This window comes from Oncorhynchus mykiss, chromosome 2 (assembly GCF_013265735.2).
Source record: "Oncorhynchus mykiss isolate Arlee chromosome 2, USDA_OmykA_1.1, whole genome shotgun sequence".
NCBI classification, from domain to species: Eukaryota; Metazoa; Chordata; class Actinopteri; order Salmoniformes; family Salmonidae; genus Oncorhynchus; species Oncorhynchus mykiss.
Genome location: NC_048566.1, coordinates 33,668,143 through 33,694,973, shown reverse-complemented (window position 1 = coordinate 33,694,973; position 26,831 = coordinate 33,668,143). Strand labels below are relative to the sequence as shown.

The 26,831-nt window shown below is 43.2% G+C and overlaps 1 protein-coding gene across 3 annotated transcripts; it reads right to left on the bottom strand.

Moving 5' to 3' along the window:
- Window positions 1-32: 32 nt before the first annotated feature.
- LOC110487797 (ral guanine nucleotide dissociation stimulator-like 2) lies at window positions 33-26,831 on the bottom strand. 3 transcript variants are annotated; one of them, XM_021559709.2, is made up of 20 exons: window positions 26,564-26,831; window positions 24,634-24,803; window positions 10,954-11,001; window positions 10,738-10,821; window positions 10,447-10,610; window positions 10,178-10,234; window positions 9,806-9,999; window positions 9,389-9,495; window positions 8,802-9,017; window positions 7,999-8,102; window positions 7,216-7,300; window positions 5,960-6,019; window positions 5,511-5,597; window positions 5,356-5,388; window positions 4,935-5,056; window positions 4,709-4,798; window positions 3,265-3,358; window positions 2,697-2,921; window positions 2,351-2,465; window positions 33-2,255 (listed from the first exon to the last, which is right to left on the bottom strand). In XM_021559709.2, the coding sequence occupies exons 2-20, from the start codon at window positions 24,790-24,792 to the stop codon at window positions 2,077-2,079; spliced, it is 2,223 nt and encodes a 740-aa protein (XP_021415384.2). In that variant the 5' UTR covers window positions 24,793-24,803; window positions 26,564-26,831; the 3' UTR covers window positions 33-2,076. The 3 variants fall into 3 exon arrangements, with proteins under 3 accessions (XP_021415384.2, XP_036802340.1, XP_021415394.1); XM_036946445.1 differs by lacking the exon at window positions 4,709-4,798; XM_021559719.2 differs by lacking the exons at window positions 24,634-24,803; window positions 26,564-26,831 and adding an exon at window positions 12,372-12,721.

Genomic DNA, 26,831 nt, shown 5'->3' with positions numbered 1-26,831 from the left:
GCCAGATACTAAACCACAGTCTGAATCTTTTATATGTACATCTTTGTACATTTATTTGATAAGAAATGACACAGCAGAATTACAGCACACATCCTGGGAGTTGCATAGAAATTCCTCATATTACTGTCACGTCAAAATGCATCCATAGAAAAGGGAAATGTATCACACAAAAACAACAGGGCATATGTAGTGCATAAACATGCCAGCTTATACAGCACTGTGAATGTACATCATATGTACTGTACATTCCAATGCATACATCACAGAGGCTTCATGTCAAATAGCACCCTATTAAGCCCACTACTTTTGACCAGGTCCCATAGGGCTCTGGTGAAAAGTAATACACTATACAGGGAATAGGGTGACATTTGGGACACTTCAAGTGGTTCAAGCACCAATGAGAGAAAGGCACTAAACAATCAGTAGCTTAGCCTGGCGCTAACACTTCATCAAAGCACGTTACCCAGAAGCCTCTCTCCTCTCCCTGGAACTACCGTATCTATGCTTCAGCCTTAGTAGAGACTTCAACAGCACTGGCCAGAGTTCACAAGAGTTCACCAGTTAGGGCCTCCGACAACGTGTCCCCCATGCGCCCTTATGCGTGCAGGTTTTCCTTCCTACTGGTCTCATCCTCATGGGATAGAAGCAGAGCCTTCTGCAAAACCCGCTACATTCAGTTCCTGGACTAAAGACATTGCATAATGAAACCTTAATAGCTGTCAGATCTCTATCAAACGTCAGAGAAAATATCAATTAAACATCATTCGGGGATTGGTGAGAATCCCTCACTAACCTCGCATGGGTCTTTGAGGACTGACTTTGGGAATCCTGGATTAAATACTCTTCAGACAGACTTCCATTCCAGCTACTAACTAAACCCACTCAGAGACCATTGATAAAGATGAGCTTATGCTGTATTAGAAAAGTATAGCATTAAGGTGCGATGGTAGACATATTTTCAATACGCACAACATAGTCTGGACTTTCATTAGTGTCTTCACATGAATTGTTTAGGATAGAGTTTGTGGGTTGATGCTGTTATGCCTAATGGTTAGTACTCAAAATATGACGATATTCTGTATGGGAGTGGCAAGGCTGTATATGTAAATGTGTTTGTTGTATTTTACACAAGATACTACCAGAACTATCATTCAATATATATGCAGAAAGCCCAAGCGAAATGATCATGTATATCTTTGACACGTCTTGACCCATTTGAAATGGTTGCAGTTTGAGGCAATTTCATACATTTCATGTCACTTCACAATGAATAACATGTCATTCTGACACTTGTTGATAGCTCCTTGGGAATGTAAACACAATCATGACATCGTCCATACATTAAAAAAAAACATATGCATACATACAAAGTACATAGTTAAAACATTTTGATGAGCCCCCGTGCTTTGCTATAATGAGAGGTTTCGGTGACTCTGTCAGTCATTCAGATGCATTACGTCATAATGTCAGCCCAGTGCTCCTCCCCGTCATTCATATTCCTGCTTGTGTCCACTCTCTATGGAGAAATGTAAAACTTTGTTGTGGTCATGGTCAATTCAAATAGGGTCATATCGCCCAAACTACTTTGATTTAATGAAGTTCTCTACTACCAACTCATTTATAGGATGGCACCTGAGGCACATTCCTCAAATACTCAAGATGATTTGGATTCCTCCGTTGCTCTTGGTTACAAGGCTATTCCATTTGGTTAAATAGGAAATGAGATGCCAATGGTCAGAGAGACTTAAAAAAACAGCATCATTCACCATCTGTTAAAGATTTGCATTGGTCTTGTTCTAGGTGTATATTTCCAGTAGTATGCATTGCCAACGAGAGAGACATGCACCCTTCTACACTAATGGACTTTCCTGGTGTACACAAACAGGCAGCATATTTATTGAAATGTCCCAGATAAGAATACGTTCATCAAACAAGTTCAGACAGGTTTCAGGATACATTTTCCACTTCGAAAAAAGATTAGGAAAGACAAGGCCACATCTCACTGAGATATCGGCCTGCATTCTTATCGTGTCCTGTCCTTGAGAAGCACTAGCCAAATTATGTCTCAGATATAGCCTATTTGGGAAAGAGCTGTCTCCGCCCCTTGGCTTTGATTCGAGGGAAGGTGGCACTAGTTTCTGTGCTGATTGGTTGAGAGCGAAAAGGGGTGTTTCCTCCTTGTCTGCGCAGCAGGAAGTCCACACTAGAGGAAGTCATGGCATAGAAGACGTTTCCTGTGGCAGGGATGACCAACTCTACAGGGCAGAACAAGAAAAGTCATCACTACAATCAATATGAACAGAGAACTGTTAAAGGGATTTCGTATGGTCGGGTTGAGAAATGTTTTTACCTTTTCCCTCGGGCAATAGTTGGATCAGCTCATATCTGGATGCTTGTTTGGGGTCCTGACTGTGTTTTTCTAAGGCAGAACTGATCACAGTGGGCGTCTTGTCATTGCTTGTCACCTGAGGAAACAGAGAAGAAGGACAATGATACCAGACAGCTTGACTCCTAGTTATAATATCCTGTGTACAACCTGAGGAAATGTTTTGGATTACTATCATTAACGGATATTTGTGGATTAAAGTAAATAGTCATGAGTGCAGGGTGCAGTGCAGTGTATAATTTGAAACCAAAAAAAGGCTAATATCTCTAATCAAATCTCAACTCAATATGCCATTATCTCAGCTCAGTACCAGTATGCTTCTGTACATATTCCCATCTTGTAAATCCATCCGTATCCTGACGATCCGCATATCAGGCTCAGACCCTTTGTTGTTATTGGTGGGATTGTTGCCACAGGAGACTGATCGACGATGTGATTTAACGGGAGTGGATGGTGTCAATGCAGACGGGATGGGGTCATTGGTGGGAGGGGAGGAGTCAACATCCAGACAGGAAACTGAGGGGGATTTCATATGCTGAAATAATAATAGTGATGAAAATCATTTAAAAAAAACATTATACTTACTGATATGACAAGATAAAAAGTGGCTGTTGCATGAAGGCCAAAGCAAATAAAAAGACACAGAAGAGAATTAAAAGATCAAAGCTTTTCCTCTTTTAAAAGTGCTCTTCTGTATGTTTTTACGACATTTCTTTTAAACCAATCATATTTGATTACTTAGCAATACTTAGCAATAACTACGAGTATTTGCGCATGAATAGTAATTGCATGTTCTGCAATTCTAGCTGGCAATGCAAATATATTTTTGGGAAAGTATGTAAAATAACTGGAAATATTAGGTCTTATTTTGTAATTACCTTGGTGAATTTGGAAAGAAAGTGACAGACGGGGGAGGGGAAGTCAAAAAGACCGTCACTGTCAGCAACAAGGCTGGTCCTGGAGGAATTCAGGCTGTAAGGAGGTGAGAGAATCATATCATGTATGTTCATCATGCACTGTAATATGCATGACAACAACCTACAAAACATCTTACTCAGCCCCTGAGAAATACATAGTAAATGTACAAGCTTGGCTTTCAGCTCTTTCCAATGTTGCATGTTAATTTACCAGCTCTTGCACTGTGATATTTTTAATGGAAAAAAGTACGGAGGACTTACCCCCAGACCCCCCCCCCCCCCAAGTCAATTTTCCACAACTGACTACTTATGGCCACATTACTATACATTTGACAGTCAAATAGTCAAGATAGTCACTATATATACAGTATATAGTATGTGGACACCCCTTCAAATTAGTGGATTCGGCTATTTCAGCCACACCCGTTGCTGACAGGTGTATAAAATCGAGCACACTGCCATGCAATCTCCGTAGACAAACATTACCAGTAGAATGGCCCATACAGAAGAGCTTAGTGACTTTCAATGTGGCACTGTCATAGGATGTCACCTTTTCCACAAGTCAGTTCACCAAATTTCTGTCCCGCTAGAGCTGTCCCGGTCAACTGTAAGTGCTGTTTTTGTGAAGTGGAAACATCTAGGAGCAACAACGGCTCAGCCACGAAGTTGTAGGCCACACAAGCTTACAGAACCGGACTGCCAAGTGCTGAAAACACTTTCTGTCCTCGGTTGCAACACTCTCTGCCGAGTTCCAAACTGCCTCTGGAAGCAACGTCAGCACAATAACTGTTCATTGGGAGCTTCCTGAAATGGGTTTCTTAATCTTAATGTTTTAGCACACAATGACAATCTAGACAATTCTGTGCTTCCAGTTTTGGGAAGGCCCTTTTCTGTTTCAGCATGACAATGCCCCTGTGTACAAAGCGAGGTCCATACAGAAATGGTTTGTCGAGATCAGTATGGAAGAACTTGACTGGCCTGCACAGAGCCCTGATCTCAACCCCATTGAACACCTTTGGGATGAATTGGAGCGCCAACTGCGAGCCAGGCCTAATCGCCCAACATCAGAGCCCGACTTGTGGCTGAATGGAAGCAAGTCCCCGCAGCAATGTTCCTACATCTAGTGGAAAGCCTTCCCAAAAGAGTGGAGGATGTGATAGCAGCAAAGGGGGGACCAACTCCATATTAATGCCCATGATTTTGGAAGGAGATGTTTGACGAGCAGGTGTCCACATACTTTTGGGTCATGTAGTGTAGTATAGTTCACAGAAAATGCTGACTAGCCATTCTTTTACAATAGTACTGAGCCCATATAACCAATGTATTTCACTATACATAGTGAAAGGTGTCTGCAGTGAATACTACCGGCATGTTGTGTGTAGAGTGTAATAATAGGCCTCATTACTTTGGGCACCGTGTGATGATGACTGTAGGGTTCTGGGTACGACCAGAGCTCGGTTCGCACGGCACCTCAATTTCATTGGACAGTCTGTAACTGCAGACATCATGTAATGTGATTAGCGATTCATCATAATTGTAGAGTTCCGTTTGAAATAACATGTATGTACAAACGTGAATGGTTTGATTGTAAAATAAATAAAAATAAAAACCAACATAGAATCACGGCTTACCTTTCTTCTTCATTTAACGAGGGTACACTTTGGTACCACTGTAGGAATGCCTCGTCGGTGAGGAAAACACAGTTTTTACAGGAGGACTGCAGTAGTCGGATCTGAGCTAAAACCTCAAACTCCTGCAAAGAGAAAAATAAATCATTATCAACAAATGACTCTCCAGTACTAATGGCACATTATCAGTTGAAATGCTAGAAGTTAAACATGAATATGTGCATGAACGCACTGCCTCAGAATTCAATACACTGCCACACGTTTAATGAGTGGCACAACAGAAAAGCAATTTATGAAGACCATCTGCTATGTTGAGCCAGAGGCTAATGAATTAGTCTGGATCCTGGAATAACTCAACATGTGGACAACGGGTGAGGAGGAATTTAAACAGCAGCCGTGCAAAGGCCCTGACCGCATCACTCACTCGTCTCCTCTTGTCAAAGTTGATGTAGCCGTTCTGAAATGGAGGAACAGGATATTATGTCACTGTCAATGCAACTTCACCACCAGAGCTTATGACCAACTTCCTGTTGTTGGACACATGATGGGGGATAGATGACAGTACATGAAGGGACTCACCTCTAGTCTGTCTTTGACGGCCGTGTCCAGCATGGTGAGGTCTGTGAGGAAGATCCCCAAGTAGGGTACTGTGCCCTGGGCACTGGACTGTGTGAGAGAGGGGAGGGGTGGAGAATTATGAAAAACAGAGGCATAGGACTTCAGGCTTCCCAGACACAGATGAAGCCTACTCAATGCATGCTCAACGGAGAACCTTGGGTTAAGATGGAGAACCTTGGGTTAAGATGGAGAACCTTGGGTTAAGACCGGCGAATGTGCTGTATATCAAGTTGTCCTTACTTAACCATCAACAATTCCTCTATTGAAGAAATACCAGCATTGCATTACGTTACATCAGCAAAGGGTTATCTGATGCCATTTGTACAGGTTATTCTGTGCTTCTTCCTTCAAGGACAAAAATGATTATGAGCTTTGTGAGTGACTTCAAACTCGCTAAAAAGAGCACTTACCCCTATCTGTCTCCTGTTGGTCATCTTTCCGTCCAGGTTGGCGAACTTCGAAGTGCCCTCCTGAAAAACACAGACAAACATCTAAGCGTGACAATGCTTAGGTGCATGACAATCTGGAACACAATCTAGAATTTAGAACTGTCACGTTCTGGCCTTAGTTATTTTGTTATGTCTTTGTTTTAGTATGGTCAGGGCGTGAGTTGGGTGGGTTGTCTATGTTCCTTTTTCTATGTTTTGGGATTTCTGTGTTTGGCCTGGTATGGTTCTCAATCAGAGGCAGCTGTCAATCGTTGTCCCTGATTGAGAACCATATTTAGGTAGCCTGGTTTCACTTTTGAGTTGTGGGTGATTGTTTCCTGTGTCAGTGTTTGTCCCACACTGGACTGTTTCGTCTGTTTCGGTTATTCACGTTGTTATTTTGTAGTTTAGTGTTCATGTAAATAAAGTATCGTTATGGACACTTACAAAGCTGCACATTGGTCCGACATCTCTTACTCCTCGTCAGAACAAGAGGACAATCGTTACAAGAACCATGGCTATGTGCTCTAAAACCCTGTGTAGTAACTGTGTAGGCCCTCAATTCCAGACAAACTGAGAGGGTAAGGAAGCAGCTTACCTTAGTAAGTTATCAAAGCACAGCAGAAGGCAGTGTGAGATTTTTCCAACATCAAAGTCTGGAGTGAAGCTTTCAAATGAAAGCTCCGGCATATGTTTCGATGAATTCCTGCGTGGATGCCTTGGTGAAATTGCAGCTAATATAAAGTATTGATGCATGCACAACGCATAACAGTGAATTAAAATGCTGCTAATCCTACCGATTTCCAGCCCACCCCTGTCAGAAAATCACAATGCATCCTAAACGCAATACATGTTGAGAAACTGGTGAATTTAGATTGACAGGACGTTGACATTGAGAGGCTGTACACTCCCAGATTAAGCCTTCCTCTAGGTTATAAGGCATGATTCATGATTCAAAGTGATTTTTAGCCCTGGAGTAGTGCTTAATCTGGATCTGTGTAGCGCAACCGCTCTTGCTAATATATTCATTTGAGTTGAGTTAAACACGTTTGGTGTGATCTCCGATGACACTTCACATGAGACCTGTCCTCATCTCATACCGCTTGTATTATGGGACGGCTGTCAGTGCACTGTGTGTGTCTGTGTCTCTGTGTGTGTGTACATGTGTACGTACATACAGTACGTATGTGTTGTGTGTGTGTGTGTGTGTGCAGTAACTCTCAATCACTGTGACTCACCTCTTTCAGCAGCTCCCTGCTCTGGGAGTAGTTGTCCTTCTCAGAGAAAATGTTGGACAGCTCCTCGTATCTCCTCACTGCTTCCCTGTCAGACAGAGTCACATGACAACAACAATGAGCCATGCACCCAAAGAGGGTATTAGGGGCCTGGACTGACATTTCTCTGCTGTCTACTGGGCCTCACTATAATCCACATCCAAGAGAATCAGCTAGCCATGATTAGTTTAGCTATGATTGGGGAAATTATAACAAGATGAGATGATCAATGCGCGGTAGTGTTTTGGAAGGTTAAATGTGTTTGACTATGGGAAAGGATGGTGTTATATCAATGACAACGTGATTAAATTCCTGAGTTTTTGAAATGGCTGTGTTGAGAAAAAAGAGAAAAAAAAGACAGTTATGACAATGATAGTGTTACGAGAATGACAATGTTATGGGAATGACAATACTTTGAAAACATCTGCAACAGAAGTACGTTTTTCTGTGGTCAAGTGGTCAAGGCCGCTGCCTCCAGTGCATATGTACTGCTGTAGCATGGGTTCAAATCAGGCCGCCCATTTCAGCACACTCTCCTTTACCTAGAACCAAAAGGGTTTTTCAGCTTTCAGCATAGCGGAACCCTTAGAAGAACCCCTTTTGGTTCCAGGTAGAACCCTTTTAGAACCCTTTTTTTCTAAGAGTGTATCGCTCTCAATCCAATAAACATACAAAGACAAAAAAAGAAGATAATAATAATAAGTATGTTTTTTCTGTTATACCAATCGGAATGCTTCCTCCACCAACCTGTCAGTTTCTAGCCACGTCCTCCTTAGTCTGTGTACTGGGTTACTCTGCAGGGCAGACACGATGGCGTAGAGAGATGAAAAGTTTTTCCTGGCTCTGCATTCCTGTTGAAACACACACAGTGCAGCATTGTCTGAGAATACCTGCCGCCGATCAATGGGGTTGTTTGGCACTCGCTGTCTGACATGGTCAACTATGTACATTCCTAAAGTGACTTCTCCCATAAAAACCTGTTGATGAGGTGACGTGAGTGTTTTGGCAACAAACCATGGTATCTAGCCTGAGAGTGTGTGGGAGATTGTGTGTGTTCCAAACAAGTTCCTTCACACACACAGGAGCTAGCTAGGCTTTTAGTTGTGAAGGAGAAAGAGGTCTGGCAGTGACTCAGCTTGCTCATGTGTCCATAACAACCTGAGGACGGTGTGAGTGTGTGTGGGTGTGTGTGTGTGTGGATGTGTGTGTGATTGTGTGTGTGGAGTCAGCAGGAACAGCCCTGCTGCAAGCTGCTAATGTTCTCCTAAGTTACAGGACGGCAGTACTACATCTACTATGAGCACCTTTATAGAGAGAGGGCAGTATAATGCAGAAAGTCAAGTACAGTGTAGTCTTGTTAATGTTTTGAGAAAGACAGCTTAGTATTCTGCTCCCCACTCTCTACTTCAACTCAAAATCCCAAACCTATTGCTGTTGTGCCCTTGAGCGAGGTATTTAACCTCAAAATTCCTCCAGAGGAAAGGAATGCTGCCTCCAAACGGATGTGTGTGGACAATAAAGTTATTCTATTGTAATGATGACCGGCTGACCTCTGCCACGCTGATCCATTTCTCCAGGAGGCAGGCTCTCTGCTGGCTGCGGAGCTGCGTGGGCCACAAGCACGAAGCCATTACGGCATTGGCCAGCCGGTTGAACTGGCGTACAGTGGCCCGGACGGACCAACATACACCCTCGCGGCCCTTCTTGTCTCTCTGAGACCACAGGGAGCCCAGGCAGTGGTACGGGACCAGACGCACAAACAGCTCCTGTTAGGAGAGAGTGGGGGAAGAGGTAAGTAGTGAGTGAGTGAGGGACCGGGATTGAGGGAATTAGACGTAGAGAGTGAGTAAAGATTGAGAGAGAGAGAGAGAGAGAGAGAGACACCAAGAGAGGCAGAGAGAGAGACACTGAGAGAGAAAACGAGAGAGACAGCCAGACAGAGAGAGAGAGAGAGAGCAAGGCATAGCCAGAGAGACTGCAAGTGGCAAACATGTCCAGTATGAGTAAGAAAGGGTCAGAGAGACGTAACAATAGAAAAAGAGGAACACAATTAAGACTGTGGTAAAGTGCATGTTCCCATGATCTATATAAGGTTAGGCGAAGTAACGATACTGTAGGGGTCAGAGGTTAAACCCACCGTCTCTATCTTGGTGAGCTGCTCAGCAATCAGCCCAGCAGGGAAGCCCAGGATATTGGTGGGATCAAACTTAGTGGGGTCAGCAGGAGGGCTGGCGATGGTCCTATCTAAACGACAGAGATGATGCAACACTAATCCCAATGAATGTAGGTCTATATTAACTGATACAAAAGAAAGGCGTAGTCAGTCGGGTTGGCAGTGGAAAGAGACATTAGGGTGGTCGTTACAGAAGCAGGTTCCACCAGATTTGGATGGTGGACAGCAGACAGTGGGAATAGAACACTGAAGAAAACTCCTGGAAACAATTTGGAGGAGAGTTCTGCCCATATATATCTATGGTTATGCCACCCACAACATCCTCATATAACCTCAGGTTGGCAGTGCCATGACTGTCATAATCCCAGAGTGTATAGTGACCTGAACTAGAGTCAGGCAGTAGGGCCTGTTCACTGAGCTCCTCTGCCAGTCTTAGGAGGCGACCCCTGATCTCTGTCCCAGAGGGGTCGGAGGGCAGCAGGGGGGCCAGGCGCAGCAGAAGACCAGGCTCTCCCAAAGAGCGGAAGTCCTCAGGATACTCTGACAGCCACATACTGAACACCATACACACCGCTCTGGGAGAGGGAGAGAGGAATAGGAGAAATACAAATGCAAGAAGTGTGCGCGCCCACACACACGCACACGCACGCACACACACACACACACACACACACACACACACACACATACACACACACACACACACACACACACACAAGGGATCATACAGTATATATATAGTATCAGACTCACCTGTTGAAGGGTTGCCTAGTCTGACTCCTTGTACTTTCTCCTGGTGGATGTTGCAATCTGGAGAAAGAGGGAAGAAAAGAGAAAGAAATAGATAGACAAAAGTTCCTTTGAGAGAAAAAAAGCTGAATAAGAGATGGTTTCTTCAGGGCAATGCAGAGGCATCACAACGTCTCCTTTCCTTCCCTTGGTCTTTCTACAGCACTTCAAAAAGGTTTCGGAACACTACATACAACCGGTGTGCAATGCATTGTTTCCTCTGACTTCCCCACCTGTCGATGAGGATGTCCAGCACTCTCTTGGTGGAGGTAAAGGAGCGATAGGTGGAGAGGAAGATGTTGATGAAGGAGGAGTCGCCCATGGCGAAGGAGTGGAGGAGGTGCTGAACCAGCTTCTCCTCTGTTCCCGCCTTCACACACTGCGAACGAGAGCCGGACTGGAGGGAGAGAGAGATTCATAACAACACTACCATGACAATACAGACTTACAAAGATAACGTGTAAGGATGTAAGGTGTACTTATACTGTAATTTCTGTGCATTGTATAATGGTATGTATTCTCACTGTTGCACTGTTGGGGGCGCCATGCTGTTGCTTCACCACTACATTGTATATCACTCCGTCCTCTTTCTCCTCCAACACAGTAGACTGAGGAAGAGAGAAAGAGTATGATTAAGGCTATGATTCAGAAAACAATTGCATAATTCATACTCTGGCACAAATTTCCCACTGTCACCAAAATCAAGTTATTCATGCTTATCTCAAGTTGCATTGACCTACCAAATCCAGAGGACAGTACCAAGTTGTCTTCATGGGGGAAGTCTCCCCCTGTGGAATACAATAACATCCAATAAAAATAAGTACTGTCACATGACCAGCACCAGAACCTCAGGTTTTAACATAAAGCCCCGACGTGCCCATGGAGCATATTATGTTATTAGACGTGTACAATAATAAACATCAATATTTAGGAGTTTCAAAGGAGCGAAGCAGTTTTAACAGGAAATGTCTGAATGGGTTGAAAAGAGAAAAGAAACAAACATGGGTGAAATATCACCAAAAAATCTGATAAGGTTGTAAGTGGAGTACGTCCTAATAACACAAAACAATCCACAGTCAGTTGTAAATGCAGCGAAACCTATGGATCACAACACCTTTCATATGTTTTGGAAAACAAACAACGCATCACTTCAACAGAAAGGATAACATTACATGAAATAAACCATCTGAATACCAGCAAAACAACTGTGATACTGTACTGAAATGACCTGCTCACAGTTTCACTGAGCCATTCCATGAAACAGGCCTACCATGAGTACAATAGCAATGTACCTGGGGGGGGGGTTAATGCCTTAGTGGATATATCCATTTACACTTCCCCTGACATTTACACCCATGAAAATGTGATTTTCCATGCTGAAGAAAATGCATGAGAAAACACAGTGACATCATCGTTAGTCTGACATCAACAATCCATACCAGTGACCCAAACAGAAGACCGACATGTAAAACCACAACAACCTCAACACGTTTAAAAGCTATTTAGAGCATTGTACTGCCTCCTTTCAGTTGAGATCCAACCACAATAAGCAATATCCAGGTCAACATATACGTGCAAAAGCATTAAGCACAAAGCAGGTCATTTTGGACCACTGACCAGACATCACAGTTACGCAACAACTGCTGTATCCTATAACGTGTCTATCAGTTTCCTGTTTGACATGCGGAGGTGCCTTCAGTAACCACTCATTCAAATCAATTGGAGTACTGAAGGTCCATGCTCAGTTAATGTAATGAAAGGATCTTATTTTGGGCTCCCGAGTGGCGCAGCGGTCTAAGGCACTGCATCTCAGTGCTAGAGGCGTCACTACAGACTCTGGTTGTATTCCAGGCTGTATCACAACCGGGCGTGATTGGGAGTCCCATAGGGCGGCGGAGAATTGGCTCAGCGTCGTCTGGGATAGGGTTTGGCCGGGGTAGGCCATCATTGTAAATAAGAATTTGTTCTTAACTGAATTGCCTAGTTTAACAAAGGATGAATAAAAAATCCATAGTCCGTCTATTATCGTGACAAAGGTTCAGAACATGTTGGTCTACCTACTGCAGCATGTTTCTGTTGTTGATCTCATGTCTGTTGCTCTTTCTCTTTCCCCCCTATCTGTACCTGATTGACATTGACCCAAAAAAACACAAGTTACCTTTGTCTCGACAAGTCCAGACAGGCTACAAGCCTTTAGCTTCTTTGAGAACTTCACAAGAAAGCCACAAACACCATCTTGTCCACTTTCTTTCATCTGTCTTTTTAGTTTCCTATTGTCTCCTTGACCGTCGTTTTTCAATGACCGAGGGATTGTTTGTCTTTGTCTTTCAGTTTGTCTGGCTCTCGGACTTAACACACATAAACACACCTGAAGCCGTCATTAGGTAGGACCACTCCCCCTGTGTGCCTGCGTCACATGAACACACCCATAACACACACAGAGATAGACGTATACACACACTCACTCGCACCCAGGCACACACTCACTCGCACCCAGGCAGGCAGGCAGGCAGGCAGGCAAGGCAGGCAAGGCAGGCAGGCAGGCAGGCAGGCAGGCAGGCAGGCAGGCAGGCAGGCAGGCAGGCAGGCAGGCATTATACTCACCTGTTGAACACACAGGGGACTCACGCAGGCAGGCAGGCAGGCAGGCAGGCAGGCAGGCAGGCAGGCAGGCAGGCAGGCAGGCAGGCAGGCAGGCAGGCAAGGCAGGCAAGGCAGGCAGGCAGGCAGGCAGGCAGGCAGGCAGGCAGGCAGGCAGGCAGGCAGGCAGGCAGGCAGGCAGGCAGGCATTATACTCACCTGTTGAACACACAGGGGACTCACGCAGGCAGGCAGGCAAGGCAGGCAAGGCAGGCAAGGCAGGCAAGGCAGGCAGGGCAGGCAGGCAGGCAGGCAGGCAGGCAGGCGAGGGATGATATAATATTATACTCACCTGTTGAACACACAGGGGACTCACGCAGCCTACACACAATGAGAAGGCCTGCAGCTATTGACTGAACAATACCTTCCTTCTTTCAATCCCTCCTTCCCTCTCTCCTACTCTCTTTAACTGTGTGAATGACCTACATTTGTAACTAAACCTGTTTGACTATATCTCATCCCACAATGAATAGAGTACATTTAGAGACAGACCTAATTGACTAAACTCATCCTCCATCATCAACATTTCAACAAACCTGCTCTGAGGATCATTACATCCTCTGACACTGACCTGTTAATATGTGACATATGCTAATGACTTCATAAATGTTCCTAGTCAACGAATAAAGCAGGAAGCACACCCTGTTTACTCAAGGGGCTAACAACACTAGCGGGTGAGCACATGTTGACACACAGGTGAAGACTTTCACAGCCTCACAATGATAGACTGGTTCAGGCTACAGCCTGTTAGCACTAGTAGAAGCTAGGTCTGGCTGTTAGCATGTTAACCAACTGATCTCCTCCTGCAGGGTGGAGGTCAGAGACCTGGCAGTAGGGTGCCAGGACAACCACATCTCCCTCAATGTGAGCAAGACAAAGGAGCTGATCGTGAACTACAGGAAAAGAAGGGCCGAACAGACCCCCATTAACATTGACGGGGCTGTAGTGGAGCGGGTCGAGAGTTTCAAGTTCCTTGGTGTCCACATCACCAACAAACTATCATGGTCCAAACATACCAAGACAGTCGTGAAGAGGGCACGACAACACCTATCCTCCTGACGAGACTGAAAAGATTTGGCATGGGTCCCCAGATCCTCAAAAAGTTCTACAGCTGCACCATCGAGAGCATCCTGGCCGATTGCATCACTGCCTGGTATGGCAACTGCTCGGCATCCGACCGTAAGGCGCTACAGAGGGTAGTCCGTATGGCCGACTGCATCACTGGGGCCAAGCTTCCTGCCATCCAGGACCTATATACTAGGCAGTGTCAGAAGAAGGCCCAAACAATTGTCAAAGACTCCAGTCAACCAAGTCATAGACTGTTCTCTCTGCTACCGCACGGCAAGCGGTACCGGAGCACCAAGTCTAGGTCCAAAAGGCTCCTTAACAACTTAAGAATGCTGAACCCCCCCCCGTTTTTACACTGCTGCTACTCGCTGTTTATTATCTATGCATAGTCACTTTACCCTTAAAGTGAAGTGAAGAAACCTAGAAAATGACTCAAGTAATAGTAAAAGTCACCTAGTAAAATTCTACTTGAGTAAAAGTCTAAAAGTATTTGGTTTATAATATACTTAAGTATTAAAAGTAAAATAATAAATCATTTCAAATTCCTTATATTAAGCAAACCAGATGGCCCCATTTTTTTGTTTTTTTTTATTTATGGAAATCCATTTACATCATTTACAAACAAAGCATGTTGGTTAGTGAGTCCGCCAGATCAGAGGCAGTAGGGGTGACCAGGGATGTTTGTTTGATAAGTGTGTGAATTTGACTATTGTCCTGTCCTGCTAAGCACTCAAAATGTAACAAGTACTTTTGGGTGTTAAGAAAAATGTATGGAGTAAAACTTACAATATTTTCTTAAGGAATATAGTGAAGTAAAAGTAGTCAAAAATATAAATAGTAAAGTACAGATATCCACAAAAAAAGACTTAAGTAGTACTTTAAAGTATTTTTACTTAAGTACTTTACACCATTGGTATCCGGCGCCTGTGATAAATAAAATTGGATTTGAACTCTAGCTAGCATAGACTACTAGCCTTTGTGAGCCTGTGCTTACCGGCACCTATAACCACACTGTCTGCACACATATGACTCTATGCAACAGACAGAAGGAAGGTTGTGTAAATACATGGACTGCAAACCAGTTGAAGATGATTTATAGCCTTGGTTTATTCACCTTAATGTACACAGAAAGAATATAATACACAGGACTTATAGAGATTATTATTTCTGTGTTGTCATCAATGCTAGCCTACATCAGGTCACACAAAACAGTGACTACAGGCTTTGTACTGTAGGCCTACAGTAGCACTGTGCATTCAACTAATCAGTTACAAACTAGGCTAACAGCACAGTCTCTGTTTCTAAGAGACTGCAGTTGTAAAAGTAAGGCAAAATACAACTTGTTTACATTTTTAACATAGGTCTACTGTAGGCCTACTTTTCTATGGTATTATGTTTTTGTCTCAAGCAGTAGGTCTAAGGTTAAGTTTACCCACAACTCTTCCTGGTACAGTTACAGTGCCTTGCGAAAGTATTCGGCCCCCTTGAACTTTGCGACCTTTTGCCACATTTCAGGCTTCAAACATAAAGATATAAAACTGTATTTTTTTATGACGAATCAACAACAAGTGGGACACAATCATGAAGTGGAACGACATTTATTGGATATTTCAAACTTTTTCAATAAATCAAAAACTGAAAAATTGGGCGTGCAAAATTATTCAGCCCCTTTACTTTCAGTGCTGCAAACTCTCTCCAGAAGTTCAATAAGGATCTCTGAATGATCCAATGTTGACCTAAATGACTAATGAAGATAAATACAATCCACCTGTGTGTAATCAAGTCTCCGTATAAATGCACCTGCACTGTGATAGTCTCAGAGGTCCGTTAAAAGCGCAGAGAGCATCATGAAGAACAAGGAACACACCAGGCAGGTCCGAGATACTGTTGTGGAGAAGTTTAAAGCCGGATTTGGATACAAAAATATTTCCCAAGCTTTAAACATCCCAAGGAGCACTGTGCAAGCGATAATATTGAAATGGAAGGAGTATCAGACCACTGCAAATCTACCAAGACCTGGCCGTCCCTCTAAACTTTCAGCTCATACAAGGAGAAGACTGATCAGAGATGCAGCCAAGAGGCCCATGATCACTCTGGATGAACTGCAGAGATCTACAGCTGAGGTGGGAGACTCTGTCCATAGGACAACAATCAGTCCTATATTGCACAAATCTGGCCTTTATTGAAGAGTGGCAAGAAGAAAGCCATTTCTTAAATATATCCATAAAAAGTGTTGTTTAAAGTTTGCCACAAGCCACCTGGGAGACACACCAAATATGTGGAAGAAGGTGCTCTGGTCAGATGAAACCAAAATTGAACTTTTTGGCAACAATGCAAAACGTTATGTTTGGCGTAAAAGCAACACAGCTCATCACCCTGAACACACCATCCCCACTGTCAAACATGGTGGTGGCAGCATCATGGTTTGGGCCTGCTTTTCTTCAGCAGGGACAGGGAAGATGGTTAAAATTGATGGGAAGATGGATGGAGCCAAATACAGGACCATTCTGGAAGAAAACCTGATGGAGTCTGCAAAAGACCTGAGACTGGGATGGAGATTTGTCTTCCAACAAGACAATGATCCAAAACATAAAGCAAAATCTACAATGGAATGGTTCAAAAATAAACATATCCAGGTGTTAGAATGGCCAAGTCAAAGTCCAGACCTGAATCCAATCGAGAATCTGTGGAAAGAACTGAAAACTGCTGTTCACAAATGCTCTCCATCCAACCTCACTGAGCTCGAGCTGTTTTGCAAGGAGGAATGGGAAAAAATGTCAGTCTCTCGATGTGCAAAACTGATAGAGACATACCCCAAGTGACTTACAGCTGTAATCGCAGCAAAAGGTGGCGCTAAAAAGTATTAACTTAAGGGGGCTGAATAATTTTGCACGCCCAATTTTTCCGTTTTTGATTTGTTAAAAAAGTTTGAAATATCCAATAAATGTCGTTCCACTTCATGATTGTGTCCCACTTGTTGATTCTTCACAAAAAAATACAGTTTTATATCTTTATGTTTGAAGCCTGAAATGTGGCAAAAGGTCGCAAAGTTCAAGGGGGCCGAATACTTTCGCAAGGCACTGTACCTACAGTAGAACCACTTACTTGGGACCATCCGTGTCAACCTCAACCAACCACAATCACCACATCTCAGTCTGTGAGTGGCGATGGAACAGGGAGGCACCAATGAGGATGTCTAATATTGTGGCATGTAACAACCCCTACAGTGTTTCTGTTCTACCAAATGCACAAAATCTTTGAATCTGTTTGAGTGCATTTTCCCCAACAATCAATACAAGGACTTGGCTGCTCCGCTGTAAGGAAAAGCTGGCTCACGGAGCAGATGATAATAATCATGGGAGTAAGTGGCTGAGGTTCATTCCATGAGAAACATCTTGATAAGGAAATTTGCTTGACTCTCCTCAGATACCGCATCATTCAAATCTCCCATTTTGTCTGCTCATGTTTACAGATTTCATGTTTTCTTTCATTTGCCCACTTTTTCCATCGCTGCTAGTTTAACTCATCGCTGCTAGTTAACTCAATGTTTATACTCTTTATGTGGAACCTCTCTCATGATTCAACATGCTCCTTGTCTCTATATTTCCATCTTTTCTCTCCATAGAGGAAGTACATAATGAGCGGAGACAAACACAGGAAGCACAACGTGCGGTTGTGACGAGCTGCTATTTTTTCTCTTTCTCTTTCCCTCACAACCCGGCCTCCTCTGACCACTATGATAGGCATCGGTGCAGGGGGGGAAAGCAGGAAGAGCCTCACAATCTCACAATCTTCCCCCCCTGCCTTTACACAGTCTCAAGTTCTACCTCCGTCACTTATTCGTCAACATCAGACATTTTGGGCTATGTCTCTTTAAATAAGTATCTATGGTTGTTATACAGTATGATCAAATGGGTATGTGAGCAAATGGGAGCGTATTGTCATGTGAAAACGTAATCCCACCACTGAAACCAGTATTGTTGACTACTTTACACAGCAGTACAATTGGGGCTCGTAAATATATCCTCTGAAGTTTTATTTAAAGATGCCTATTGTTGTTTTTTTTCGCTCCCTACTCTCCCTCTCAGGCTCCCACCCCTTCCTTCCCATCCTTCCCCGCTCTTCTTCTCACGCTTTCATCTGTGCATCCCATGGTACCCTCTCTACTCTTTAAAGTGAGCGCTGGTGGTATTCTAGAGCTGCTCTATGTCCTTATATCAAAGTCTTCTCTGAAATATCTTTTAAATCTTTGGTTCATAAGGTTGTTTTAACTATCAGGGTCATATTGGTTTTGTTCAGAATGAATATTCAGTAGACTATATGGGTCACCACAGCACTATATGACAAACCATAGGCCCCATTTTAAGATAAGTGGAAATACTACTGAAATGATTCCACCAAGCTACAGTATACCAGCAAAACAAATGTTGCTGCTCGTAGCTCATATCTATGAAAACCGACCTAAAGAACATGTTGCCCTGTGTGGAAAAGTTTAATTGCCTGCAGGGGGGGATGGATTGTCATTGTGAGGCCTGACCCCATTGTCTAAATCCATTCACATGCATCTAAGTTTCCCTCATTAAAGAGTGAACAAGTGGCTTGATTCAATTCCACTTGATAGAATGTCCTCTGAAACCCGGCCTATGATATCTGAGTGGAGTGGGGGATGTGGCAGCTGTACAACACACAACACATAGACCCACTGGCTGGTGGCCACCCATGGATTATTTAACACGAGACACATAGTACAGTGGTCATGTCATGTGCCACAAACAGAGCAAGAGGGAAGTTACCACTGCAGCTGGTGCCTGAGTCAGTGTGACTTCTTTTTATAGCCCCGGGGAGTTTCTTGAGACTGCATGCTAAGTGAAGGCAAAGCCAAGGAGACGAGCATCATGTGCACTACGCACTAAAGCCAAGTAGCAAGTGTATGAGAGTTAGTCAGTGGAAAATTATGGAGTTAATTGACATGTAATTAAGAGACAATCAAATAAATGGCAATCACGTTTTCATCTTAATTTGAACTGATACGGTCTGCAATTATTGGGTGAATATAATGATTTGTCATATCAAAGTGATGACATTACATTGGCCTAAGTGTCATACAATTGTGGCCCCCTCCCAGTTAGGGGGAGTGATGAGCTCTACAGCAGTCTCACAACTCAAGTGCTGGTTGAAAACTGTTTTCTGCTCCCAAAAGATAGAATTTGTAGATCATTGGCCCACTTTCTGGGACTCACCCACAAACAGGACTAAGCCTGGCCTGTTGAGGAGTGACGGACTTCATCCTAGCTGGAGGGGTGCTCTCATCTTATCTACGAACATAGACAGGGCTCTAACTTCCCTAGCTCCACAATGAGATAGAGTGCAGGCCAGGTAGCAGGCTGTTAGCCAGCCTGCCAGCTTAGTGGAGTCTGCCACTAGCACAGTCAGTGTAGTCAGCTCAGCTATCCCCATTGAGACCGTGTCTGTGCCTCGACCTAGGTTGGGCAAAACTAAACATGGTGGTGTTCGCCTTAGCAATCTCACTGGAATAAAGACCTCCTCCATTCCTGCCATTATTGAAAGAGATTGTGATACCTCACATCTCAAAATAGGGCTACTTAATTTGAGATCCCTCACTTCCAAGGCAGTTATAGTCAATGAACTAATCACTGATCATAATGTTGATGTGATAGGCCTGACTGAAACATGGCTTAAGCCTGATGAAGCCTGATGAATGTACTGTGTTAAATGACGCCTCACCGCCTACTCAATCACTTTTTATAGCTACTGTTTACAGGCCTCCTGGGTCATATACAGCGTTCCTCACTGAGTTCCCTGAATTCCTATCGGACCTTGTAGTCATGGCAGATAATATTCAAATGTTTGATGGCTTTAATATTCACATGGAAAAGTCCACAGACCCCCTACAAAAGGCTTTCGGAGCCATCATCGACTCAGTGGGTTTTGTCCAACATGTCTCCGGACCTACTCACTGCCACAGTCATACTCTGGACCTAGTTTTGTTCCGTGGAATAAATGTTGTGGATCTTAATGTTTTTCCTCATAATCGTGGACTATCGGACCACCATTTTATTATGTTTGCAATCACAACAAATAATCTGCTCAGACCCCAACCAAGGATCATCAAAGGTCGTGCTATAAATTCTCGGACAACCCAAAGACTCCTAGATGCCCTTCCAGACTCCCTCCGCCTACCGAAGGACGTCAGAGGACAAAAATCAGTTAACCACCTAACAGAGGAACTCAATTTAACCTTGCGGAATACCCTAGATGCAGTCGCACCCCTATAAAAAAACAATATTTGTCATAAGAAACTAGCTCCCTGCTATACAGAAAATACCCGAGTTCTGAAGCAAGCTTCCAGAAAATTGGAACGGAAATGGCGCTACACCAAACTGAAAAACTTCCGTGCAGTATCGAAAAGCCCTCACTGCTGCTCGATCATCCTATTTTCCAACTTAATTGAGGAGAATAAGTGCAATCCAAAATTTATTTTTTGATACTGTCGCAAAGCTAACTAAAAGGCAGCATTCCCCAAGAGAGGATGGCTTTCACTTCAGCAGTGATAAATTCATGAACTTCTTTGAGGAAAAGATCATGATCGTTAAAGAAAATTACGGACTCCTCTTTAAATCTGTGTATTCCTCCAATGCTCAGTTGTCCCGAGTCTGCACAACTCTGACAAGACCTAGGATCAAGGGAGACACTCAAGTTTCTTAGTAATAAATCTCTTGACACATTGATGAAAATAATCGTGGCCTCTAAACCTTCAAGCTGCATACTGGACTATATTCCAAATAAACTACTGAAAGAGCTGCTTCCTGTGCTTGGCCCTCCTATGTTTAATATAATGAACGGCTCTCTATCCACCGGATGTGTACCAAACTCACTAAAAGTGGCAATAAATAAAGCCTCTCTTGAAAAAGCCAAACCTTGACCCAGAAAATATACAAAAATATCGGCCTATATCGAATCTCCCATTCCTCTCAAAAAAATTTGAAAAAGCTGTTGCACAGCAACTCACTGCCTTCCTGAAGACAAACAACGTATATGAAACGCTTCCGTCTGGTTTGAGACCCCATCATAGCACTGAGACTGCACTTGTGAAGGGGGTAAATTACCTTTTAATGGCATCAGACCGAGGCTCTGTATCTGTCCTCGTGCTCCTAGACCTCAGTGCTGCTTTTGATACCATCGATAACCACATTCTTTTGGAGAGATTGGAAACCCAAATTGGACTACACGGACAAGTTCTGGCCTGGTTTAGATCTTATCTGTCGGAAAGATATCAGTTTGTCTCTGTGGATGGTTTGTCCTCTGACAAATTAACTGTAAATTTCGGTGTTCCTCAAGGCTCCGTTTTAGGACCACTATTGTTTTCACTAGATATTTTACCTCTTGGTGATGTCATTCGGAAACATAATGTTAACTTTCTCTGCTATGCGGATGACACACAGCTGTACGTTTCAATGAAACATGGTGAAGCCCCAAAATTGCCCTCCCTGGAAGCCTGTGTTTCAGATATAAGGAAGTGAATGGCGGCAAATGTTCTACTTTTAAACTCGGACAAAACAGAGATACTTGTTCTACGTCCCAAGAAACAAAGGGATCTTCTGTTGAATCTGACAATTAATCTTGATGGTTGTACAGTTGTCTCAAATATAACTGTGATGGACCTCGGCGTTACTCTGGACCATGATCTCTCTTTTGACGAACATTTCAAGACCGTTTCAAGGACAGCTTTTTTCCATCTATGTAACATTGCAAAAATCATGAACTTTCTGTCAAAAATTATGCAAAAAAATTAATCCATGTTTTTATCACTTCTAGGTTAGACTACCGCAATGCTCTACTTTCCGGCAAAAGCACAAAATACACTAAAGCACAAAATACACTTCAGTTAGTGCTAAACACGGCTGCTAGAATCTTGACTAGAACCCCCCCCCACCATATTACTCCAGTGATAGCCTCTCTACACTGGCTTCCTGTTAAGGCAAGGGCTGATTTCATGGTTTTACAGCTAACCTACAAAGCATTATATGGGCTTACTCCTACCTATCTTTCCGATTTGGTCCTGCCGTACATACCTACACGTATGCTACGGTCACAAGACGTAGGCCTCCTTACTGTCCCTGAAATTTCTAAGCAAACAGCTGGAGGCAGGGCTTTCTCCTGTGGAGCTCCATTTTTATGGAATGGTCTGCCTACCAATTTGAGAGAAGCAGACTCTACCTCAACCTTTAAGTCTTTATTGAAGACTCATCTCTTCAGTAGGTCCTATGATTGAGTGTAGTCTGGCTCAGGAGTGTGAAGGTAAACGGAAAGGCACTGGAGCAACGAACGGCCCTTGCTGTCTCTGCCTGGTTGGTTCCCCTCTCTCCACTGGGATTCTCTGCCTCTAACCCTATTACATGGGCTGAGTCACTGGTTTACTGGTGCTCTTCCATGCCGTCCCTAGGAGGGGTGCGTCACTTGAGTGGGTTGAGTCACTGACGTGATCTTCCTGTCCAGGTAGGCGCCCCCCCTTGGGTTGTGTTGTGGCAGAGATCTTTGTGGGCTATACTCGGCCTTGTCTCAGGATGGTAAGTTGGTGGTTGAAGATATCCCTCTAGTGGTGTGGGGGCTGTGCTTTGGCAAAGTGGGTGGGGTTATATCCTGCCTGTTTGGCCCTGTCCAGGGGTATCTTCAGACGGGGCCACAGTGTCTCCCGACCCCTCCTTTCTCAGCCTTCAGTATTTATGCTGCAGTAGTTTATGTGATGGGTGGCTAGGGTCAGGCTGTTATATCTGGAGTATTTCTCCTGTCTTATCCGGTGTCCTGTGTGAATTTAAGTATGCTCTCTCTAATTCTTTTTCTCTCTCTCTCTCTTTCTCTCTTTCTTTCTCTCTCTCGGAGGACCTGGGCCCTTGGACCATGCCTCAGGACTACCTGGCCTGATGACACCTTGCTGTCCCCAGTCCACCTGGCTGTGCTGCTGCTCCAGTTTCAACTGTTCTGCCTGCGGCTATGGAACCCTGACTTGTTCATCGGACGTGCTACCTGTCCCAGACCTGCTGTTTTCAACTCTCTAGAGACAGCAGGAGCGGTAGAGATACTCTGAATGATCGGCTATGAAGAGCTAACTGACATTTACTCCTAAGGTGCTGACCTGTTGCACCCTCGACAACCACTGTGATTATTATTACTTGACCCTGCTGGTCATCTATGAACATTTGAACATCTTGGCCATGTTCTGTTATAATCTCCACCCGGCACAGCCAGAAGGGGACTGGCCACCCCTCATAGCCTGGTTCCTCTCTAGGTTTCTTCCTAGGTTCTGGCCTTTCTAGGGAGTTTTTCCTAGCCACCGTGCTTCTACACCTGCTTTGCTTGCGGTTTGGGGTTTTAGGCTGGGTTTCTGTACAGCACGTTGTGACATCAGCTGATGTAAAAAGGGATTTATAAATACATTTGATTGATTGATAAATTAAGTAGTATAACATCTCACAAACACAATCTTTCCTATAAAAGAGGCGAGAATTTACAATGGAAACAATTATCTGCGTACTTTAGGGTTGAAAAGGAGTAAAACCCAGACATTAGTGACATAACAACAAGTCTGTGTGAGTATAGAATAACCCAGTAATAATGGACTGCCACAACTAGTCTGATAAAACCTTTACAGCCTCTGTCTCGGCCAATGGAACATAAACAAAGGTTATACATCATGAGAAAAACACGCATGCTGTCAACCTGTCCAGGTTTGCACACTTTCAAAACAACCAACACAACCCTTTCTGTTTCAGGGGAATTCAACTGGATATAAATAGTGAATTATATTAGAAAATACATGTAATATGGTCATAAAAGTAATGCTCAAGAAAGCAACATCTTAGCAAAAATGTTACAGTAGTCTACTTGAAAATCTCAAGACATGAGCATTTTATTCAATGCTTGGTGGTCAAACATCATCTAATTCACTGGCATGCCTTGATGGAAAGTACCTCCTCTTTAGTGTCCGTCTTCGAAATCAAAATGACTGAAATCCCTGAGGTTCTTTGAAAACCAACCGACCGCATCTGCTGTTTACTCAAGGAACTGGTAGGGGAGCCCTGTTACCACGGTTTCACAGACCACCGCTCTAATACCCTAACCCCCTACCCTGGTTGGTCTGAGGAATGTGATCATTAAAGCTTGATGGTGAGTTGGTTATTTGAATCAGCTATGTAGTGTTAGGGCAAAAAACAACATTTGCACCCAGGGGGCCCCAGGACAGTTTCTGTATCAAATCAGCCATTTGTTGGATTCCCCATAGATGAATTTATTTAATATGAGACCACTGGAGAAAGTTTGCTATATGAGAGAACAGGAAACAGTGCTCTCCATAACTTTACTGGTATTAAAGTGCAACTGCACCTTGATGTATCCTTCATCACAATTTTCTTCGCCTTTATTTAACTAGGCAAGTCAGTTAAGAACAAATTCTTATTTTTAATGACAGCCTAGGAACAGTGGGTTAACTGCCTTGTTCAGGGGCAGAACAACAGATGTTTACCTTGTCAGCATAGGGATTTGATCTTGCAACCTTTTGATTACTAGTCCAACACTCTAACCACTAGAATACCTGCCGCCCCAGATGAAACTACTAGTGCAGTTAATTGCTGTGAATTAGCTACTTACAGTACATGTTCCTAATCAAGTTAATCAAATATAAAATCCCTTCCAACCTCAGAGGAGTCCAGTCCAGTACTCTCAGTCACTTGCCCTGATTGGCTGCTGAGGCGAACATCGTCAGACGCTAAAGGCCGGTAGCCAATGAGGGGTACCTCCCTTGACTCCACCCCTGGCAGGTCCATCCCACCTGTTCGCATACTACGAGGGATCATGGTGCCGACGGCTAGAGACACAAAATAAACAATAGGCACTTAAGGGGTTAATTGGTTATAATTTAAATGTTCTACTCAGAAAATGACAGTCAATGGCACAGGACCAACATAATTTTATAGTTCATGGACTTTAACTCGGAAAGGCATAAAAAAATAAACACAATAGTATATATACTGTACAATAAAAATAATTGTGTACCAAAGCTTTGGTGGTAGCAGTTAATTTGTTTACATGATGATTTATATTTCACTGTGCCCTGCTCCAGCATTGAATTTGGATGCCAGCTCTTCCTTCCTTTTCCCTTCTCCCTCCCTGAGATGTGGATTGCCATGATGATGGAAATCTAGAAAACACTGTTACACCGCAGGGCAGGAGGAGGATGTTGACGTGTACCACTATTTTATTTTATTTTACCTTTATTTAACTAGGCTCGTCAGTTAAGAACAAATTCTTATTTTCAATGACGGCCTAGGAACAGTGGGTTAACTGCCTGTTCAGGGGCAGAGCGACAGATTTGTACCTTGTCAGCTCGGGGATTTTCAGTAACTAGTCGAACTCTCTAACCACTAGGCTACCCTGCCGCCCCATTGGACTATATATATTTAGAGACAGCAGATATTCATGTGACCATGCATTGCTGATTCACATTAGTGAAACTGTTTCAGAACATGTTTTTGCCAAGCAAGTGTGGTGTAGGTTACTGTATATGAATGACCAGCATATGGATATGTCAGAAGATTTCCTGTTCTTGTATGGTTCATGTCATTACTTCAGTAATGATGCTAAAGGTGTTTAAATAGGTGGAACAAACATTTTATGTTTACTCTTTATCTGTATAATTAAGGGTTTGCTATTGTTATTTTATTTTACTGCTGCTCTTTAATTATTTGTTACTTTATTTCTTATTCTTTTAGGTATTTTTCTTAAAACTGCCTTGTTGGTTATTAAGGGCTTGTAAGTAAGCATTTCACTGTAAGGCACATGTGACAAATACAATTAGATTAGATTTGGGCTACCTGTTATACATAGTTTTTTTGTCTGTGAAATGAAATGCACTTTTCAACCCTACATGCATTGTTATACAATAGGCTTATATGGAACACTAATCAACTCAATCACATCATCTTTGGGAACATGGTACTAAACTTTGAAGTGTATCTCAGTCTTGAGGGCCTACATATAATTAGGCCTAGTGTTATTAAATATATATATATATATTTGGAAGTTATATATATATCTATCTATCTATATATATATATATATATATATATATATATATATATTGGTTATAGGAAAACATATCTGTAAAATGTGTCTATATACTGACTGTTAGTTTGTCATCATAAACAACCAACGGTTATCCACTGGTCTGAATAACTTCCATTCATGACATTGCTGCCTTTTTGAGGAAGGTAAACATTACATGTTGGTCTGCATGAGTGAGTCCACACTGTAACTAGGCTACAGATGGTCACACCCCAATTGCATATGTTCTCTTTCAATTCAACCAACCGATGGGTGGTGCTGTATTGACTTCTCAACCAAATTGTGTTCACCTTCAATCATAGGAAACAAGACACTATAGGGGTTAAGCGGAATATGATGATAAAGTTTGCGTGTAAAGCATTTGTTTCTTTAGTAACCAAATACACAAGGTTTAGGCCTATTTGTAGAAGGCCATATATATTAAATGTTATGAGGGCCCTGCAATTAAAGATATGATGAAATTACAAAATGTCATTCATGTCAATATCGTATGAACGAACTTACTGAATGTTGCGTGTCCAACTACGGTCAGCTAAATTCCGCCAGCATTGGATAGCTGTAGTGTTTGCCGCCGTGGAATATACAGTTACCGGTTAGTGGACGAATGTCGCGCCCATCCGTTCCAGTACCGACGTCGGAAGAGAGTCTCTCACCCCCTCTATCAGTATCAGTGTCCCCCTCTGGTCGCCTGTCAAGCTTCTAGTGCTGATAGCAGCACTGAGCACATTCGTGTGCCGCACACTCCCTCACTGCTTTCTGTGCTCTGACGGCG

What these genes read in the sequence shown, in the direction of transcription:
- LOC110487797 (XM_021559709.2), bottom strand. Translation starts at nt 24,792, where the DNA reads ATGATCCCTCGTAGTATGCGAACAGGTGGGATGGACCTGCCAGGGGTG. An exon ending in GGTACTGTCCTCTGGATTTG is followed by an intron (nt 10,822 to 10,953) that starts GTAGGTCAATGC and finishes TCTCTTCCTCAG; the next exon opens with TCTACTGTGTTGGAGGAGAA. An exon ending in ACTATTGCCCGAGGGAAAAG is followed by an intron (nt 2,256 to 2,350) that starts GTAAAAACATTT and finishes TCTGCCCTGTAG; the next exon opens with AGTTGGTCATCCCTGCCACA.